At 36.0% G+C, this 23,181-nt stretch overlaps 1 protein-coding gene across 5 annotated transcripts in view; it reads left to right on the top strand.

The window, feature by feature from the left end:
* LOC131678691 (protein spire) overlaps window positions 1–23,181 on the top strand; it is a 563,546-nt gene that overhangs the window by 334,752 nt on the left and 205,613 nt on the right. For all 5 annotated transcript variants that reach the window (XM_058958940.1, XM_058958943.1, XM_058958941.1 and 2 more), the window contains exon 5: window positions 14,176–14,370. In XM_058958940.1, the coding sequence (XP_058814923.1) occupies window positions 14,176–14,370 (195 nt within the window). The remainder of the gene's footprint in view (window positions 1–14,175; window positions 14,371–23,181) is intronic.

Here is a 23,181-nt window from a genome sequence, read left to right as displayed (position 1 = left end):
ATTGGCTGTTTATTGAGTTCCGAGCACGCGCATACGCATCTTCGGGCGAGGTGTTTCTTTCAAGTGTTGATTCCCCTCCTGCGCCCAGCAAAACTCACCCATGAAAGGTGAGTAAATTAAATCATCATATAAATTCGGACTGGTGGGCCCACCATCACCCAAAAGCTAGTTAATGGAAGTAAGTGCTAAGTTGTGCAGAATAGTTGGGATAAATGATCAACTGTTTAGCTACAGTAATGAACTGACAGATCAGGATTGCTGCAAGTTTTGACCACCATTTGATCTATGATTCCCGTGTTTTGTGGATATAGACTGAAGTAACATGTAACCCACGTATGTCTGTCCGCCATAAACTATCAACCCACGAGGCCTAAGTTGACGAATGATTCATTGTTCAAATGGTAATTGCAGGTCAACATTGTTCTGTTTTCAAGGCCAACCACATGGGACAATGAAACTGATGTGGGTGTTTGCAGTTTGCCAAATAAAACAATCATTACCACGAATTGAGTATATATTATGTCATTGTTAAATTTTTAAATTATATATGATAAACAAACCTTAAAATTTGCACGTAATGTCACTGCGCGGGTAATTGTTTTTTATGGGTTTATTCCCAATCTAGATGATAGTCATGTCTAAAGTGTGAACCCTAGTTGAAAGCTGTTTTTGTTATCTCGGAACCAACAAATAAAGGGTGTTTGCACTCAAACAAAACAAACGAATTGTATAATTTATAATAAAATGGAAGGAGGCTGAGCGAGGTAATTATTCCAAAATAATAAAAAAAATCAAAACCAAGGAGAAAGGCACACTTTGAGTTATAAACATTTCTCACGTGACAAGAGTCTCAAGTTCATTCAAGTTGGAATCAGATATTTTTTCACATAAACCACCGCTGCTCAATTCACTTCATCTCACTGGGTGGTGCACGACTCTACCAGGTAAAGTTTATGATTCAATGAGCTGCATCAAGGAGGGACGCGTGCACCGAAGTAAACAGGTTTAATCTCTGTTACTTTCATCTCGGGTACTTGAACAGACAATATGCTTCCAACATGACGAGCTGCAGCTGGTGGTAGCGCAATTAAAAGTAGGTACTTTATAGACGAGGTAAACCTTCCCATGCCCATGAAATACAGTCGTCTATCAAGAAGAACCTTGCCCTTTTCTAGCCTGGTTGATAAGTTAATTGAGCGCGTGACAAATTTTAAATCCGGCAATGACGCACCACCGCAGTCGTTTGGCTTGAACTTGGATACATCTCTGTCAACTGATTGTCAATTGGAATTTCCAAAAAAAAAAAACAAACTTTAATCCACCTGGATCAAAATGCCACAACAATGCCAAAAGCTAATCAATCTTCACCATCTTAATTGAATCTCAACCGGCGGCGCGGTGGCAGTATTGTTGTGACATTGAACCGCTGACTAGCGAATTGCATCAACTTACCGAAGGAATTCCGGCCGGAGTGTTCCGCATGCCTACCATGCGCGGTGCTGACGACGGTTAATTATCTACTATTTGATGTTGAAGAAACCGATCCAGCGCACAAATCAAGCCTCATTTATGGCGCCCTGATCGCGACGTCATACGGCATGACGGCTGGTTGCTGACTGGCGTTCACTGAATTGTTTCATGAAAAGCTATATGTGTCGGAAGGTGAGGCCTTTTGATTAATTACCATACCCGATGTCAGGTGAAATGTCGCCAGGGGATTGGTTATGCCGGCCGGCACTTACAGCGAATAACTCGTGCTTCGGATTAAATTGTATCGAAAGGTGCGGGCTGGTTTGGATTCCCAGAATAATAGTGTACCTGAGCTGAGGGCGCGAGATTGGCTGTAGAGGCGTGTTTATTGCTGGATTTAGATTAAGTTTAATCATAGGACTTTCACGGTCTTTAAAATATAATTGTCAACTTTTATCTAAACAGTACGATGTAATCAATTGTATGATCAAGGCTTATACCCTGAACCACTTCCTAAAAGGTGTACGGAATCAGATTGCATTCAACCAATCAAACTTTTATGGACTAACTAAACATATTATAAAACTTGTTTCTATGTTCTTTTTATTCAATTTGCTAGCTATATCCAAATACACATACTTTCTAGAGGAAAGTATGTGTATTTGGTACATAAGTCATAAGGTCTTGTACAATGTTTGGATCAACTTGTTTTTGTGTGGAAATATATTTTTTCCTCATTTTTGCTCCAGATTGCACTTCTTTAGGATACTTCCGAAGCACCTGCTTCATGATGGCTTAGTATACCTCAGTTTGCCGTAATTCCGGTGCATTTATGGAATTAAGAAATCGTTCCGCTCAGACAAGATCATGCGTATTCCCTATGCACATTCAATGCCCAGTCGATTAATTCCTTATTTCGTCAAATAAACACTAAACACAAAACCTGTTTTAATCCACCTAGTGGTGCAATTGTGCCTTTCTAATTTGTCCACACTTCGATTCCATGGCTGGTTATGTTCAATATAATGGATTGACAGCCAAGATCTTGATGTACTATATGTCGACAATGAAACATCGCTTGAAACCAGCGACGGATCAAGGAGGAAGATCCGGGGGGTCCGGACCCTGCCGAAAATTTTCAACTTGTTAAGCAATTTTAAACTAGTTTTAATTTTAAAGTAGAAACCCCTTATTGCATACTCCTCACTAAGCCTTTATAGGTCAAATAACATTTAGGGGGGATTAGGTTGACGATTTTTAGAGTGATTGCATAACCTTTCTATATGAGAAAGGCAAAAATGTGCCAAAGTCCAAATAAGGAAATTTTCGTCAAAAAATTTATTTTCGAGGTTTCATCAAATCTCAACATTTCATGCATTTTAAAGTCATTTGGCATCCAAAATGCAAATTCGATTTTGATTTTTTAAAATCGAGCAACAAACACATTACATCGTAATTAACCAATAACCAAGTTATGAAGTAGTTCAAAGAAAGCTCTATGTTCATGTTTTGACATTTCTTGATAGAAAAATGTATATTTTGTTGATTTGTGACAAAAATACAATTTTTAAAACGGATAAAGGACATGCTATGTCGCCAAACCAGTGTTTAATAAAACTGTTTGTGTTGTTTGTTGTAATTAGAATTTTGCTTATTTAAACTAAATCTGTCTACTAAAGTAATACACGTGCATTGTCAGGCACGCTAAAAGGGGAAGTGGGACGGGGTGTTTCTTCCAGGCTTTTTTATACTTCTCTTCATATTTTCTTTTGTTCATTACAGAAATGATATTTGCATGGTTTTGATAGTTTATTCATGAATGAATATTCGAATTAAATACTTAGCAGGTTAATAAAATTCCACATTTTCGATTTCTAACTTTAAAAACAACCCAATTTTTGTGGCTGAAATACATTCAAAATAACATACACAGACAAATTGTGTTAATATCAAATTTATAGTTGATTTATTCTCTCAGTCGTTATTAAGATTTTCTGAGTTTTAGTTAACCGATTCTGCAAACCAACAACTCAAATTGTTTGTTGAACTTCAACTTCTAGTGGTTATGCTGTAGTTTTAATTTAAATATATAAAGGAAGGAAGAACCGAGGTCAAAAGTATATATTTATCTTGAATCATAATGCATGAAAGTTTTATAAAAAATCCAGAACTCAAAACGGTTATTATTTCAGGATGATAAGAGAATTTTTGACTTCCATTTCTGTTTATTTAATTCGTTGTAGCTGTTGAACAAATCACAGAAGTATGCATCGGAAAAAAAAAACAAAAACTTTTCAGCCATCTTTTTGAGTGCTCATTTGATCAAATATAGTTCGAGAAACAAATTCTGAATAATTCCGCAAATCGCAAAATAAAGCATAAAAATCGACTAAAAAACAGTTTATAGCAATTTTTCGTGCTCAAGTGAAAAATAATATCTTTTCTATCTTTAAGCAATTTTCTTTGTGACTTTTTGGTGATATCCAACAGGCAAAACAGATCGAAATGGTGAGTTAAGCGAAAGTAATTAGGTAAAAAATCCCCCCAGAGGCAGGATTCGCACCTGTAACCTTTGGGACTGCGGCCGAATGCACGAACCCTAACGCTATCCTTGGGATATAATTAAGTCCCAGAAAAAACACATTATCCCGTTGGCAACAGTGATCGTACTCTGCCTCTAAAGCGAGATTACATACACAACCGCAGCTGCCACCCAACACATTTGATCTATTTAATTTCCCCGCTACCACGAGCTATATAATTTAAAAAAAAAATCCATTTTGTCGGTATTTCTTCGGAAAAATTCTATATTTTTTATGTATTTTAGTGTTTTTTCCAGTTTATGTCTTTTGTTTCCTATTTTAATTTTCGGCATTGTTTAATTGTTTCTTTTTCAATTTCATCCAGGCTTTTTATATTTTCTATTGCCTCCTTTCACTCTAGTTTAACAATTTTAAATTTCTTATATTTTCTTTATTTTCATATGTTATCTTATATATACATTCATAATTTTTTTTACCATTTTCGCTTCTTTTTTTAAATACGTCGCATTTTTATTATTTTTATTTCTTCTAGTATTATATTTTAAATCCTTTTTACATTTTTTCCAACAGCCTATTGTAGTATTTTCTCTATCCGTAATTACCCATTAGTTTTAGATTATTGTTATTTTTTCTATTTTTTAATTTTAATTTTTTGTGTTGTGATTTTTTCTTTTCTACATATTAGTTTTGAAATTTCTTCTACTTATTAGTTTTGAAATTTATGCTTTTCTTTTGCGCGGATTTTTTTAATTTGATCAAGTTTTTCTTTTTTGTTACGTTCCATTGTCTCTGTCACTTTCATTCCTACCCGTTTAAACCGGTTGGAATTTTATGTTACATAATTTGTCTCTTTTCCATCTGTTATTTTGTTTTATTTTTGTACATGTTACCTGTTTTCCATTTATTCAAATTTTTTACACTTAAATTTTTTTTATTTATTTAATCCATTTTTTAATCTTCTTTTATTTTTTTATTATGATCTTACTATTATTTCTTTTCTTCCGACCTATTCACTTCCACCCATTTTACTCACATTTTGAAATTACTCCATATTTGGTATCTCTTCACTATTGTCTATTTGTGGGATTTCGTTCAATTGTATCCGTTTATAATTTCCTTTTTTATTTTCTATTTTGTCAATTTTTTGTCTTAATTATTTTATTTTTGTCTATTTATTCCATTCTTATTATTTATCATTTGTTCTATTTTGGTACATTTTTAACATTTTCTCGTTTCTATTCCTTGCACTTTTTTTATTTGATTGCCAGTTTATACATCATAAACATTTTGAGTTATTTTTATTTCAACATCTAATTCAATGCATCTACTTTGTTTAGTTCTAAGTTTGTTTAGCTTATTTTTTTATTTTCTTCATTTTCCTTATTTTTTATTTTTCATTTTTCTGTTTATCCGTTTTTTGTTATTTTTTGCCATTTTTCACTATTTTTCTATCTGTTCAATTTTGGTCTAATTTTATTTTTCACTTATTTCATTTAATTTGACTGTTTCAATTATTCGACCTATTTTTTATTATTTTTTACATATTTTATCTTTTCCATTGTGTGAATTTTGGAAATTTGCTGCTGTTTCTCCGTTTTGGTTTATTTTTTGCTATTTTTGATATTGGTAAGTTCTTGACTGCTTGCATTTTATTAATCTTTTTCCATTAATAAACATGTAATTATCGACCTTTTCATTTTGTTCCATTTTATCCATTTTTTTCCATCTTCTGTTTTTCATTTTTTTTCTCGTTAAATTTTACCTCTATTGGCTGTTCTTTTTTTTTTAATTGATTTCATTTTCATTTTGCTACTATTTTTGCAATTTGTTAAACGTTTTTAACAAAAGTTGTTTCAAATGTATAAATGAAGAACTCATACAAATTACATGAATAATTTTTTTCCCGAAATTGAAAAAAATTACCTATACTAACACACACGAAATGTTGCATTTTCAGTGGCTGGCAATGCTATAGCACACCGAATAGGCCGAATCTTTTTTTAACGAATGCTAGGCGAAACCAAACAACGTTCCGAACTAATCCATGCAATACCGACACCCGGATAAGTATGAATTATTGATAAATCGGTTTCTTTTAAAGACACTACAAATTTCGAACAGATATTTAAAGAGTATTACGTTCAAAATTTGATCGACTTAAACTTGACCCATTTCATTGCAATCGTGACCGTCAACCAAGAAATTTAAGTAAAGGAGTTTACGAAAAAAAACGTCTGCTACCTTTCATGAAGCAACACGATTTTTCCATGCTGTTTTGGCCAGATTTGCCATACTGCTATTACAGAAAAAAGAACATGGTGATTCCAAAGGACAAGAACCCTCCCAGCACACTAGAGCTCGGCTCAATCGTGAAATATTGGTCCATCGTCATACGAAATCTGAATAAGACCTAAAAACTGTTGAATGCGCTGAGCAGTTTAAGGCAAACTGGCTCTCCGTGGGGAACATAGTGGACGAGTTGACTGTACAGAATGTGATAACAGTAGGTAAAAGACACTCAACCGAAAGCTTAACTGGGTAGTTTTCTGTATTTTACACTAATTGAACTCTGAAATAAATGTCTTTAATATTTTTTTTATAAATTTACAAGCATTGTTGTGGCCCAAATTTTGATCATAGACGGCGCTGGTGATTGAGTGGGGAGTGTGAACGCCAGTCACCACGGTGGGTTTGGGTTCAATCTGTTAAAAATAATTGTCCATAAATCGGAAGAAAATCACTTAACATTGTATGTCATAAATTTTCGGCAGCCGGCTACCCAGAATAATAAACACATGGTAACACTACTGAGAGTTGCATAAAACATATCACCCATCAAGATGAATTCCGATATGTTTAACCCTTCACCTCATCGTACTAACAAAAACTCCTTCCCCTGGCAAACGTGGAGATGCAGAGGTATATACGGTTTCCATAATGATGTTTATTACACTAATATTCCTTCCCTTCCCCGATGGCTGTAAGGACGTAGCCGGCGCCGTTATTGGCATTTTAAAGTATAAAACTCTCGAAAGGAGCACTCTGAGGATGGATAGATAATCCTAGGCCCCATTCGTTGATTCTCTGTGCAATTTCGCTTGTTCTAGTCAATAACGGAGTAGCAACTATGAATTGCACCGTCATCATGCTCATGCTCATGCTCATGCTCTCAATTTTCTCTAAAACTTTTTTATTATATAATTTCGTTTATTCGATTCTGTTCAGTACGTTAGCTAAACGTAGTTGTGGGTTTTTTTCCCTATATATTGATGCAAACGATAAAAATTATAAAACGATAAGGGTTGTCCAACAGATCTCGTGCGAGCGACTAGAGATTGGGCTTGGATGCCTGTTTACTAGGCTGGGGATGTTTTTCCCTAACCAACAGCGTCTTGGTGATCGTTCATTTCTCGTACACTTACGTGTCATCATCGTTGTTACTTCCAAGTTCATTTTCACGAACATCTTGTTTCCATCTTGTTTCATGCCCTTACGAGTCACGAGCGTGGACTTCTGCAATGATGGTGCTGGCTGTTAATTTTGAGATACTTGACGCAGCTTTTGCCCGTATTAGTATTAGCAGCCATAAATTTGGCAATTGTTTGTGGTTCATGTGGTAATGGTATTGAAGACTATGGATATGCGAAGATGTATCGTGTGTAGTGATACTATCGCATTATGTTCTATACGTACAGGGTCAAACAGGAGGTAATGCGTCGGTCCACCTAGATTCTCACAACAAAAACACCATTTGAAATACGGAGAATTACTTCCTAGATTTATAATGAATTCCATTCTTTCCAAATGCGACATGAATCTTTTAATAGTCCCAATGCAAGTAAGTGGTATCAGCTGTTGAAGCCGAGCATTGAATTTCTTGTCGTCCATATATGTGTGGATCTTGATTATAGCGGCGTCACAGAAACCACGTGCTACAAGTTATTATGCAAAATGACTGGTTTCAACTGGGTTAATTTGTTGAACGCTATCGGCACTGAATACCTGACATGGTAGAACTCGATAAAGGAGACTTCCGTCAGCATAACTTCCATTTTCAGCTTCAACAAATGAATGCCTTATGAGTCTTATGTGAAAAGGCCGGAAGATAATAACCTCCGTATTTGGCTGAAGCATCACTTCTTGCTTCTACGACTCACTCATCTCGACAGGTCACCACAGCAAGAATGAAAGTAATAGTTTCTTTTGTGTTTCCGACGAGGGACCATCCATAAATGACGTAGCATTTTTTGAGTATTTTTTAACACCCCCTCCCCATCGTAGCATTTTATCACAAACCTCTAAATACCCCCTGGTAATTACGTAGCTTGACGGTAACTCTCCCTCCTTGTCCCCGTAATTTTTTTTTAAATTTAAAAACGATGTTAGTTATTCCCCTTTAAAAAAGCAACGTAGCCTGATATGACCCCCTAACCTCCCCCCCCCCTCCCGTCGTCACACATCATCACAAAATGCAAAACTCCCCCCTCCCCCATATTTATTGTACGTCATTTATGGATGATCCCCGAGTCACATGTCGTTTCGCATATTCTTTAAGTACTCAAGCGAATCGACACGAATATGAAAACACAATACAGCAAAATATTATGACTATTGTAGATTTGATTTTCCGCCGTCAGTCGCGTCATTGTCTATATTTAAGCGACTGCTTGAAGTTCTAAAATGATTTCTATAGAATTTTCAAAAGATATGAGCTCAAAGCACTACGCGATTTCCTTAATAACCCGCCAAGAGTTCTTGTTGTATTTGTTGAACATTCCTGTTTTGTTTACTTTACTCAAAGATTCTACATTAATCTGTTAGATGATTTTGCTATTCCCTTATATTATAGTTCCTTTTTTCGTCAATTGTTCCACATTATCATAATTTAAATAGAAACATCATAGTTTCATTCGGCAAATTTCATGCGATTTTTCTTACTACCTACTAGCTCGTATTTTCATCGTTAGATGGTACAGTATGCATCAGTTTATCACTGCAAGTGAGAATAAGAAAGATAATTTTATTGCCTACAACTTTATTGAAGACTTGCAAATCAATCCATTCTTTAGAAGTTTTTCGTTTTGCATAGGTCCCAACAGTATATGGTGGTAAATCAGTAATCAAATCCCACGAACTTTATTTTTTTTACGAAGTAATGATTGTATTTAGCTAAATAGTATGTTTTGAAAAATTTTAGTAATTGATATGAGTCATCTTTTGACTAGAAAATTATAGTTCGACATGTCACCGCATAGAAGGCGCCAAAACCAATTTGTATATAAAAAGAGATAGACTGTGGAAATGTTCACAAGAAGTACTATAAAGATCAGTTTCACAACTTTGTAGAGGCAAATGTTGGCGCCATTGTGACGAAATGTAAAACTAAAATTTTCTAGTCAATAGACGACTCTTATTTACTATATTTCCTCTAAACATACAATTGAGCTAAACACGACCATTATTTCCCAAAACAAAAAAGTTTGTGGGACTCTATTACAGGTCCACCACCATGTCCTGTAAGGCCCAATGCAAAACTGACGTCACTGAGACTCACTGAGATCGTTGACATCACAAAACTGAGAAATCACTTCATTTTAAATTTTAATAACTTCTCCTAAGGAAGGTAGCTAGATTGGCAGTCTTCGACAAAGTTGTAGGCAATACAACGATAGATTTAGTAGATTTTCTCCATGTAAATTGTTGAAAAATCTCAAATACAAACTTCAAACACATTGGTCCGAACTGAGACTCTACCGATTTGGTACAAATTTGGAGTAGACACTCCTGGTAGGACCATAGGAATCGAATCAAAGCAAAGCACATTTTTTTTCTTGTTACTCTAATGTTCAATGTAACTTTGCTATCTTGCTTAGAGGAAATGATGGAAATTCCTAATTTTTGCAAACATCTCATCGAGCAATTGTGCAAAATAGAACTATATTTTAGTAAACTGAGTCATTTCTTCAGTACAAACCAATACATTTAGAAATCTTTAAACTAGAATCAAGAATTTAGTTTACTGATATTCTTAGAAACCCTATTAGACACCAATACCAAAATCTTTTACTACATTTTGAAGTAGAATACTTCTAACGTTTCAATATGGGGTCCCGCTTAAAAAATTTCAGTTGAGAAATTTTCCAAGGATTGAAATATGAATATCTTCCGTTCTACTGATCGAAATCACAATATTTTTGCACTATCTGATCGGAAATTCGTGCACGTATTTCGTATTAAATTTCGGAATTAGTGCGACTACTATAAATAAACCAAATCAAGGATTTTTAGAAAATCCTTCGAAAACAGCGAGGAAAATGCGTAATTTGCAAGCACATCTCACGCAGAGCCGTCAAAAAGGAGCATGTAAGCGTTTCATTACATACGGGAATGTTATATATGCATGTCACGCGAGATTGTTTGTATCAGTGGGTGCTCGCTTACCACACGAGCAACATGCTCGTCCGGACGGTACAATGAACGGTATCATGTTTGCGTTCCCGTACCAAGCGTCACCGCAAGGTTCTTCATGATAAAATCCAGGGAATCACCAAATCCGCCATTCGGCGTCTGGCTCGTCGTGCTGGTGTAAAATGTATCTCCGATTTAATCTACGAATGCTGATGGTGTGCAGGAAAATGTCATCCGAGATACCGTGACCTACACTGAACACACCAAGCGCAAAACCGCAATGAATGAATATCACTCCGGCGAGCAGTTTGTTCAACTTTTCGTTGTTACGAATCACCAGCTGCTGAAGACATGGGATAATTCGTCTTTCTGTTGTCACGGGCAGCATTTCCTTCCAATTTCAATACTTTAACAGCAAGGTATTCCATTACAGCTACTAAGTAAACGCCACTCCGACGCGTTCAACACAATTTGCTTGTGTATCGACCAACGAAGGGGAGGAGCTACGAAGAACACATATTGAGGAAAACACAAAAAAGGACGAGCTTACATTGTGCTGTAGTCAGGTTTAAAACTTAGCATGCTTCTGCTCAATATCAGTTTGTTTGTATCGTCGTACCATATACGTCGATCTAAATGTTTCCGAACATTGTTAAAGGACACAAGAAGCGGCCGTCCGTTTGTAGTGGTCAGAAAAGCTCACCGAGCACGCCGTCTCAGATGGCACAAATACACTAGCTCCAACTAAATTCCGAATACTGCCCAAACAAAAGGCCCTTTTCAGGGCCATCATTTATCAACAAAGAATTGAATTGAAGTTTTGTTATTACAAGCATCAGAAAGTGGCTTGCCAAGAGCGTTGGATAGTAAGTGATCCCCTTGTGAACAATATCGTCGGCATGTCGTAGAATGGCACGAAATAAAAAGTTATCATTTGTGTGATTTGTTGACAGTTTCGTGTAATGATTCAATTTACAATAACATTCATTAAATGCTCTTTTTAGGATTACCATATAGATAAATATGTTCGAATATTTTAGATTTCGATGTACGTGTATCGATATTTCGGTATTTTCATTAGAAATAACAAAATAACTGCTTTTAATACAACCTATCAGAAGATTGTAAAAAAATTGTAGCATTTGTATAACCAGTCTAAAGTGTATTCTATTTCACTCCGGTTATGTCTCTGACATTACCCACCCATTTTTTGATTAAAACTTCTACAGTCAACACCACGGTGTCTTTTTTTAACAACTTTATGCAAAAAAAATTCAGCATCTCTGAAACTTCAGGATATGAAAGAATGGGCTTTCCCCTTTCATTTGAAACCAACATCAAAATAATCCGTCGGGGGGTCTAGAGCAACTTTTTTTTTTGAAGTTTTTTTTCGTGAAAACATAGATTTTACAATAGAACTAGTTCATATTTCTATCCATAGATGATGCTTTAGACATTCGAACAACACTAAAAGTGAGAATATGATAGATATTTTTATTGTCTACAACTTTGTTAACAACTAAAAACCGATTTGAAATTATCCGGAAAAGTTGCTTAATATTTTAACGAAGTCTAAGTCTAAGTTAGTTTCACAGAAACCCTAGTGGTTTGTAAGTCAATTCACACGCACTTTTATCATTTGCCAAATACCTGTATTTAATTGAACAGTGCCTTCAGCGGAATTTGAGAGCTTGGAAAGTCTCATCTTTTAGCTGAAAATTATAATTCCAGATTCCACCTGTTATAGGGCACCATTACTATTTTTGGGATGAAAAGTATTAGATAAGTGTTGACCAAACTAGTATGATGTTAATATTCTTTTCCAAGATGGTGAGTGATTCCTCCCGCAGAAACAGCTTTTTCAATGATGTATGCCCTCTTTTTCATTTTTTCGATTGTTCTCGGGGATGACTGATAACTATTTTTGCATGAACCTCCTATTTTGTTAGCATCTTCGTATAAAATTCACTTGTCCTGAACTTCAACCTTTATATTTGAACAAATTCAATGAAACTGATGACACCATTGCAATATTTCGCGAATTTCATTGTAATTGGTTAAAAACGCTGATTATCTTTTTCAAAATTAACTCAATGTGACAAACAGTGAACAAAAAACTTTGAGTTTTCGGATCAAGATAATGTTTTTTGGGATATATTCGTGGATTTGTATGTATATAAGGTTTTTCTTGTACTCAAATCATATTTTGTTTTCAAAAGTAATACATTTCGCATAATCTAGGATCAATTGATTAACGATTTCTCGCATAATTGATAGGAAATGTTCGTAAAATCCAACAATATACTTTGCGGAAAACATTTGAATGAATCGTTTCACGCTAATTACTAATTTGGACAGTTACTTCTGTGGTTGGCGTTCAATTATAAACTGTGTGTCCCAACATTTCATCTTGAGCAGAATTATATTAGCTGACTTAAACGATCATAACCTAAATTATGCGATGTATTATCCTTTCTAAAACATAAATGTAAGCAAACCCTTGTAACCAAGCAATACCTTCCGATGAATGGTAGTTCCTTCGAACCTATCGGGAAAGATTACAAACTTGAACCAAAAGCATAAATAGTTTTCTGTCTCTGTCAAACATCCTAATTTTAAGAAGGTCAATAGGAATTGTCAACGAAGAAGTTGTAATGAATCCCGTCAAATATTTTCATGTCACTAAACCCAATTATATTTTTGGTAGTGAAATAAGTGCGAGAAAATATATTTCCAAACCACTAGGCCTCATGTTAAACTATCTTAGATTTAACTTCGTTAAAATCTTAAACAACTTTTCCGGGTGATTTTAGATCAATTTTTAGTTGTCAGCAAACTTGTAGACAATTAAATTTTCTATCAAATTCTCACATTTAGTGTTTTTCGAATGTCTAAAGCACCATCTAGAAACAGAAATATGAACTAATTCGAGTAGTAAAACCAATATTGTTACGAAAAAACTTAAAAAAAAAGTTGCTCTGGACCCCCCGACGGATCATTTTGATCTTAGTTTCAAATGAAAGGGGAAAATCCATTCTTTCATATTCCGAAGTTTCAGAGATGCTGAATTTTTTTGCATAAAGTTGTTCTAATAAATACACCGTGAACACCCTTTCAAATACTGTGCTAGCTTGTGTCATTTCTTCTCTATGCATATCCCGTTCTTTAATCTCTTCCTGATTTGAATAGCACTCCCGTTACGCAACTCAGCTACTGTGAAAGTCATACCACCTTTTCATAAATTGTCCACAGTTGTTGCTGCCGTTGCGTTTATCTTCTTTCAAGATGCATAATTTATTTTGCATATTACGCAAGCACACTCGGTGTTGGGTCCCGTGGTGACATCCCACCAGCAGCGGCTATAACAATGCGAGAAAAGCAAATCGCAGCCAAATCAGGCTTTTCCCGTCCAGCAGATAACACCCGGAAACTCATCTTAAACCATTCAAGCAACCAACCAACCAACGGTGCTACTTACTTTGACTGATTCGCAAAAAAAGAGACACCCCACAATTGTAGACAGTCAAACAATGGCTATCGCTTATCGCTGCTGAATTATCGAGACGGCTATTCATCTCGATTGTAAAAGCAACCACTTACCTTTTAGCTTAAACAGCTAGCAACCACTTTTTGCACCTTGCTCATTGCCGACCGCTGCGCCGCTGGCTGCTGGCTGCTGGCTGCGGTCGGTATTACATTCACGACGAAAATTACTTAACGAACCATCCTCTTTTTTGTTGTTTCTCGTTTGCAGTTCTGCTCGTCACGGGTGTCCCCCTCCAAGCCGGAAGACCACTACCGGGCCGTATGCCGTGCGTTGGCCACCGAAACGCTCGAGCTGAGAACGTTCCTACAGCGGGTGTGCCAGGGTGATGCGGAAGTGCTCCGGTTGAAGGCTCAAGCGGAAACGTCCGGGAAGGAGCTGGAAAAGATTCACTTCAACGACTGGGTAAGTTGGAAATATTTCACACTAGACACGGTTATTGACCCTACTACTCAGATGACCGGTTTGTTGTTGTTGTTGTTGTGTTCAACTTTGACCTAAATTCCGGATCGGATCGTAGTAACGATTAGGAAGAACGGTCGGGGTGTATGAATTCGAGTGGGAACCCTTCGGCACCATAAATAATGCTCCTACACAAAAAGCGAAAGGTTATTAATTTGATGTTTGCCGTTTATTGTTTGTTGCTGTTGTTCACGAGATCGAAATCGAGAGATCGAAAGCCGTCGACAAAACGCAACCCCGTCCATCCGATTTGATTGCTGTTTGATTCTTGAGGACCGTTTATGAGGTGAAAGATACCCAAAGCTTTATGTTGTTGTCGGAGAATGCATTCGAATGTGCGCGCACCTAAGCAAAGGTGATGATGATGATGATGATGCGTTTGGACGTCGGCTGAATTAGCGAGAAGGTTGTTCCGAGCCGATGGTTGAAGATATAATGTTGGGATTAGGACGATTGATGGTCACATTATTGGGGTTTGTCTGAAGAAAGTGAGAAATTAGTAGGTGAGACCCACGTTGACGTGAAATAAGTGAAAGTGAAACATTAAACGACTAAGCTTAAGAATCTTTTTGGTCGTAGGTGGACTGTTTTGAATTTTTACGTTGGTCAGCTTTCATCATCATAAATTCTTTGTTTATTCAGGTTGAATGTATCAGCCCCCTATATTTTACTCTTTGTTTGGTTGGTCTAACCTATTTGTTTGTTTGATTGTTTGCATGTTTTGTTTGAAATATATTTTCTAAATTGGTTCCCTAGCTAAAAAACCAGAATTCGTTTTCGCTTTCCCATTACCAAACCAGACAGAAACCTTTGTTTTCCGAGACATCATTCGGGACCAGCGAGTTGCTTTAGGCGTGCACATAGGATGGGACAAAAAATAGATTTCAGCTCCGAGCAACTTTTCCGGTACCATTTGGGTCCTAGAACAACTGTGCAAATTCTTAGCTCGATCCCTGAAACTATATTTTTGCGCCCACTGTTTAAAGTTAACATGGGATTTTGTATGGGAAAATTAACTTTCACAAAATAATTCCTCCAAGAGTCGCCCATCGCACTATGGTCCCAAAGCTGTATTTAGGAAGACAAAACTATTTGCGCCCAAACCGTTGGTTTTAGATATATAGTGTCTTCGGAGAACTTTCTTAGAACTTTGTGGCCGATTTTTTATATTAGTTGAATTAGGGTGGTCCTTGTGATTTGGGTGTTCCAAGTATCATTTTTTTAGATGTTTAAATTCAGCTACATAATGTTCTACAAAGTTACAAATGAATCAAATTGAAGCAACTTTTCTGAAGAAACTGTATAGCTATCTGTAATGGTTCATGCGTTATAATTTTTGCAACATTTAAGGTAGGGTGGCTCTTGAAAAATTGGTTTTCTAATAATAACTTTTTATGTGTTTATTTCTCGCAAATACTTTGTTCTAGAGATTTTTAGAACTTTTGTAATTGCACATTTTTGCAGAAGCAATCAAGTTTCTATCTCATATGTTTACATAGTTACAGGCGATTTTCAAAGCTCTGTATCTTCCAAGATTGCAAATGGATTTTCAATTTTTTAACTTCATTTGAAAGATCGGAACTTTTCTAGTTCTGTAAAAAAATAATAAATTTTTAAAAATGATGCATTTTTCAACAAAAATTGTTCATAACTTTTCAAATAGACGAGATAATAACATTGTTACTTCAGCAAAAATATGCGCCATACAAAGTTCCAAAAGAGCTGCAAACAAAGTATTTACGATAAATCAATGTATGAAATGATAAATGAAAAAAGTGATTTTAAGAGGTCGCGTTTTTATTGCTCAATCTCGTATAGTACAATTAACTGAGATATAGTCATTGTTTGTGATAATACCAAAAGCCATGGAAATTCTGTTGGATATGTGCCACTTTTCGAAACAAACAATCCACCATACAACTAAATCTTAGCGTGAAGTTAAAATAGTGTTATTAGCGTTCTATGTTAAATTCTAAATAAAAGTTACTACATGGCCAATAAAGCAAGTATTGTCAACATGCATTATAGAGATGGTATGGAAATATGCTTTATAACTTATTTTGTCAGTTCGTGGTTAGACCTCTTAATTTTATTTGTTTTGAATTAACAAAGACATGAGAACATTACATTAACTTACCGACAGCCGTTATTATAGCCGATATTTAAATTATACTTTAAAACATTGCATAAATGTTGGAAAAATATACAATAATTTCCACTGATATGAATAACAATCTCGTTTCAAGCTTTCATTTTAAGATAACAAGACTTGAACTACAGCATTTGTTTTCTAGTACTCGTTTTGAGCACAAGTCCAAACCAAAAAGGATTTAGTTAATTAAGGATAGATAACTTTTGTTGGCCGATTTTGAGTTAACGATAGTTTGCAACTAACACTACTGTAAATTCACGCAACCATTTAAATGTACGGTAGACTGTTCTTTCAAAAAGGTTAACATATCTAATAGAATTTCTCAGATTTATCGCTCGCATTTACTATTTCTCAGTTAATTTTACCATAAGAGATTGAGTGATGAAAACGGGACCCCTTAAAATCACTATTTTTCATTTGTCATTTCATACATTGATTTATCGTAAATACTTTGTTTACAGCACTTTTAGAACTTTGAATGGCGCATATTTTTGCTGAAGTAACAAAGTGTTTATCTCGTCTATTTTAAAAGTTATGAACGATTTTTGTTGAAAAATGTACCATTTTTAAAAAGTTATTATTTTTTTTACAGAAATAACGCTCTTGCAGTTTTTTCACTAAAAACTAGAAAAGTTCCGATCTTTCAAATGAAGTTAAAAAATTGAAAATCCATTTGCAATCTTGGAAGCTTTGAAAAAAACCATTTTTGCTTTGAAAATCGCCTGTAGCTATGCAAACATATGAGATATAAACTTGATTGCTTCGGCAAAAATGTGCAATTATAAAAGTTCTAAAAATCTCTAGAACAAAGTATTTGCGAGAAATAAACACATAAAAAGTTATTATTAGAAAACCAATTTTTCAAGAGCAACCCTACCTTAAATGTTGCAAAAATTTTAACGCATGAACTATTTCAGATAGCTATACAGTTTCTTCAAAAAAGTTGCTTCAATTTGATTCATTTATAACTTTGTAGAACATTATGTAGTTGAATTTAACACATCTAAAAAGTTGATACTTGGAACACCCAAACCACAAGGACCACCCTAATTTCACTAATATAAAAAAATAGCCACAAAGTTCTAAGAAAGTTCTCCGAAGACACTATATATCTAAAACCAACAGTTTGGGCGCAAACAGTTTTGTCTTCCTAAATACAGATTTGGGACTATAGTGCATTGCGTTAAAAAAATTTGCATATAATTTTATCGTCAGCAGCAGTGATGCTATGCAAAGTGAAATTTTCATCGATCTCCAGGGCATCAATCGGTTTTTTCTTAATAACTTTTTCCAGAAGCATGAAATCGTTTCGCGGTCTTCTAGACTTTGTTTCCTTAACAAATTTCCTATTAAAATTAGACATCCATTTATTTTTAGGAGGTAGCGGCTACTCTTGGACGAATTAAAATTGCAAAAGACGATTTCCCCATACGAAATCTCATGTAAACTTTAAACAGCGGCGCAAAAATATAGTTTCACCGATCGAGCTTAAAATTTGCAGAGTTGTTCTGGGAGCTAAATGGGACCCAAAAAGTTACTCGGAGCGAAATTTTATTTTTTTCATATAACCATGTCCCACTCTATTATGCATAGGACATTGTGAAAATGTTTTATAATAATTCATCTGAACATTCCAACTCGACAATATTTCAGTTATTTCAGTTCAAATTTCTATGTCCTCTCCTCTCACTACACCCTATTGCTAAACTATCTACGCCCATAAAATTGAGCTGAGGGTTTTGAATAATTCATCCAATCATACCAATGTGGTAAATCTAAAATATGTGATGTTATTTTGGTATGCTATATGAAATATCATTGGTACATCCGCAGTGTTGCCAAAAAAATGATTTTTGGCATTTAATTGGATCTATCGAACTTTGAACAGCTATAACTTGCTTTAGAGACATTCTAACACCATACATCCTTCGGCAAAATTATTTAGCATATTCTGGACAACACTTCTATATATATATGTTGACACATTGCACGAAGAATTGTAGTCTATAGAATTGAAAATACAAAAAGTAGATTTTCCCATACTAATTTCTATACAAATTTCAAACGCAATGCGCTACGCCGGGTAAAACTAATCTACTCCAAATTTTGCACATTTATTTGGGACCCCAAATGGGACCAAAAAAGTGCTGTGCTGAAAAAACGAGCATTTTGCCCCACCCTAATATTTATAGTTTTTGAGAGTTCCATTTACTAGGAAGTCGTCTTCTTGTTTATTAAAATGCTTTAGGCGTCGATAACTGAAAATACCCATATTGATTAAATTTTAGAGAATTTCGCTAAACCGAAAGTCGTCATTTTGTTTTTCAAAATGGCCTCAGATATCGACATTTGGCGTCTACTCGCCCATTCTGAAAGTATCTATATTGTTGAATTACGGCCCCAAAAGAATCTTAAAGATCTGTCTTTCCCACTTTTCAAAAATCTTAAAAGTTTTTTGCTTTCAAAACAAAAAGGAAAAATTCAGTAAATATAAAGAAGTTCAGAATTTTTAAAGCATTCTTCATATAACTTTAAATTTAAAGCGATGACCTATAGTTTATACACAAATCGATTGTAATTGATGATAGCTATAATTTCTGAAAGAACAAATTCCTATATTTTCTCAAAAAATAGACAAAAGTACGTAGAACTACTGAAATTTCATTTCATTGGCAAATAATTTGGAATTCAAAGCGATAACTTATACTTCTTTATAAATTTAGATGACTTATACTTCTTTATAAATTTAGAAATTTAATTTGGTTGGTAAATAACTTCGAATCTAAAGCGTTGACCTATACCTTTTTATGTGCCAATCGATTGTAAATGATTTCAGCGAACAATTTCAAGAACAAATTCGCCGGCTGTTCGGCCATCTCTGGAAGCTGTCCTTCAATGTCAGTTTCTTTCACCGAACAGCCTAGATAAGCCGTGTAGTGTCGGTAGTGGTTGTTTCAACCGGCTAAGAATTACACTACGGACTACCTGTGCCAGTGGCAAAAATCCACCAAACAGTGAACACCAATTCCATAGTGTCATGCGATCCGTGCTATGGGTAAAATTAAAATATTCTCAATGGCGAACGGAGCCTGGGAAGAGTTGGGTGAACTCCCCAGTATGCTGCATTACGCAGCGGAACGTTCATTCTACGCACCGAAGTTTTTCACCGATGATCCGCTTAATTTTGCCGAATTTTTGTTGGCTGGGGGTTTGCTGAGACTCTCGGATGATGGTAGTTCGGTGAAGTTTTGTTGAGTTTCGAATATCAAATTTCGATGTGTACAGATGAACCTGCCCAGAGGCCGTGTGGTATTCGGCCAAGAATTGAGCCACTGCTCCCATGTCGTAGGAGGCGACTGAAAGTAGGAGACCCTAAGTCAAGGTGCAGTTCCGTGCCGAGGACTTGATGACTGGAGGGTCTAAAATATGCCAGTCGTGCACGGAGCATTTTGGGTTTTGCCCTTACTGTGTTATGCGAATCTCTAACACAGTGGACCATTGTTTCCTTTTCAAATGGTGGGAATCAGATGATCGTGTCCCATTTAAACCTGATATGGCTCGCTATATGCGTTACCATCCCAACTCACTTGGTGTCCTCTAGTTGTTGTGAAATTTATGTTGGAAATGAAATGTACAGTTCTCTAATCAACAATGGTTAGAATAGCACAAATCAATCTCCAGCATAAACGTGCAGAAACTATGAATTTATCTCGACTCATGCAGGAAGGTAAAGCTTCCATAGCATTGGTTCAAGAACTGTATTTCCATAAAGGAAACTTCTATTTTGAAAAGTTACTTAACACTGCCTTCATTGCTTACAATAAGACAGGCATGACTAAGCCACGTGAAATGCCTCGTGCTTGCATTCTTACAAATAAGGTTATTGACGCGTGTCTCATATCGGAGCTCACAACTCGCGATATCTGTGTTGTCACAGTTACACTGACTGTCGGAAACGTAGACAAAATATATATATATATATATATATATATATATATATATATATATATATATATATATATATATATATATATATATATATATATATATATATATATATATATATATATATATATATATATATATATATATATATATATATATATATATATATATATATATATATATATATATATATATATATATATATATATATATATATATATATATATATTGTTCAGCATATCTACCGCATAACGAGTCATCTCCTTCTGATGATTTCAAAAGCGTTGTATTATATTGTAGCAGAAATGGGCTTCCGCTCATTATCGGCAGTGATACGAATTATCATCACATCATTTGGGGCAGCTCAGACATCAATCTGAGAGGCTCTGAACTGATGGAGTACATAAGTAGTACAAATCTCCATATTCTGAATGTGGGAAACCGACCAACTTAGACATAACACTTTGCTCTGATTGAATTTTGCATGAGCTGGAAAATTGGCAGGGTCCAAGTGAAACTGAACCGTCTCTATCCGATCATAAATATATATTTTTCGATCATTTTGATGTCAACTTCAATGTGGTAACATATCGTAATCCTAAATTTACAAACTGGGACCTCTTTTTGGAAAACTTGGCGACTAAATTTCATGAATATTTTCCAAAAATTAGTCAACTAGACGACTTAGATGACGTCGTGGATACGACAAACTCATTCATATTAGCATCCTACGAAGAAGCTTGTCCACTTCGTACTGTTAAATTGACTAGGGGAACCCCTTGGTGGAGGGCTGAGCTTGAAAGAATGAAGAAAGTTATGGAGTCGGCGTCAGCGTGATGACTCCAGAGCTTTCAGGTCAGCTCGTAGTGCATATAAGATATGTCTTAGATCTGCAGGACGGGCTGGCTGGCAAAGCCTATGCACTAATGTCTCTAGTCTGAACGAGGCTAGCAGGTTAAATAAAATTCTCTCCAAATCGAATGATTTTCAGACGAACTCCTTCAAAACCAGAGATGGTGTTTATGTGACGGACGAAAAAGATGTTCTTAATTGTCTCTTCGACACACACTTTCCAGGTTGTATCGATCCGGAGTTGAACAATGTTCACAGTTCTCATTCTGGTGATTCGGACACGTGGGCGTTAGCACGCACATTGGTTTCCACTGAATCGGTCAAGTGGGCAGTTGGCAGCTTTACTCCATATAAATCACCCGGAAAAGATGGAATACTTCCCGTGCTACTGCAAAAGGGATTTGATATTCTTAAACATGTCTTGAAAAAGATTTTGATTTCCAATCTTGCTACCGGGTATATCCCGAAAGCATGGCGAGAAATAACTGTTAGATTTATTCCCCGCTCAAGCTATGAAGAAGCCAAGAGTTTTAGGCCTATCAGCTTAAGTTTTTTTTCTTCTGTAAGCTTTGGAACGGATAATCGATCATCACATCAGGAACGTTAGTTTAGTTGAATATCCACTGCACAAAATGCAACATGCATATCAGTGTAGGAAATCCACGATAACTCTGCTTCACGATGATGTTTACAACATTAAGAAAGCCTTCTCGCTCAAACAATCTAGCTTGGGTGTATTCCTAGATATTGAGGGTGCTTTTGACAGTGTGTCCTTCCCGTCTATTCTGGAAGCTGTCATGGGATACCTGCATGTAACTCGGGTTGGATAAACGCAATACTTAGTAACCGCATACTTTGCTTACGCATACGTCACTGCGACAGGCTGAGATACGGAAGTTGAGTATTTGCGGTTGTCCTCAGGGCGGCGTTCTGTCACCTTTGTTATGGAACTTGGTAGCTGACGGCTTGTTGAAGAAACTCAATGAGCTTCGATTTCCTACCCACGGGTTTGCTGACGATTACTAAATACTAATTACTGGATTTTGCATCGGAACAATCTTTGACTTAATGCAACAGGCATGAAGAGCTGTCGAACAGTGGTGTCGACAAGTTAAGCTATCAGTTAACCCGAGCAAAACTTCAATGGTTCTTTGCACGAAGAAGCGAATAACAACCGGGGTTCGTCCCTTGCAGTTCTTTGATTCTGAGCTACTGTGTGCAGATCAAGTCAAATACGTTGGAGTCATATTGGATTCCAAACTGAATTGGTCTGCTCACATTGAGTTCAGAGTCAAGAAAGCGTGCATGGCCCTCGGGCAGTGCAGACGAACTTTTGGAAAGACCTGGGATCTCAAACCTAAATACATCTATTGGATTTACACGACAATTTTACGTCCAATACTGTCATACGGATGCCTTGTGTGGTGGCAGAAGGGAGAGGTGATAACAGTCCAGTCAAAGCTAAACCATCTGCAAAGAATGGCGCACATGGCGTTGACTGGTGCTTTCACCACGACTCCGACTGCTGCTCTTGAGGCACTTCTAAATATCAAACCATTACACATACACCTTAAACAAGAAGCACTATCATGTGCATACAGACTGCAGGTTACTGGGCTTTGGAACAGTAAACATGTTGATCTTGCTACCAGTCATACACGATTGTGGTCACAAATGGTTACATGGGGTGAAGATATTCTTGCTCCCAGCGATATTACACTCACTTGTAGTTTTCCTTACAGGACATTCCATGTGAAGATTCCCTCTCGAGAGGAGTGGTTGTCTGGCTATATGGAGAGACAACA

Source organism: Topomyia yanbarensis, chromosome 2 (assembly GCF_030247195.1).
Source record: "Topomyia yanbarensis strain Yona2022 chromosome 2, ASM3024719v1, whole genome shotgun sequence".
Taxonomy (NCBI): Eukaryota; Metazoa; Arthropoda; class Insecta; order Diptera; family Culicidae; genus Topomyia; species Topomyia yanbarensis.
Note: the sequence above shows the minus strand (reverse complement) of the source record. Positions and strands in the feature narration are given on the sequence as shown.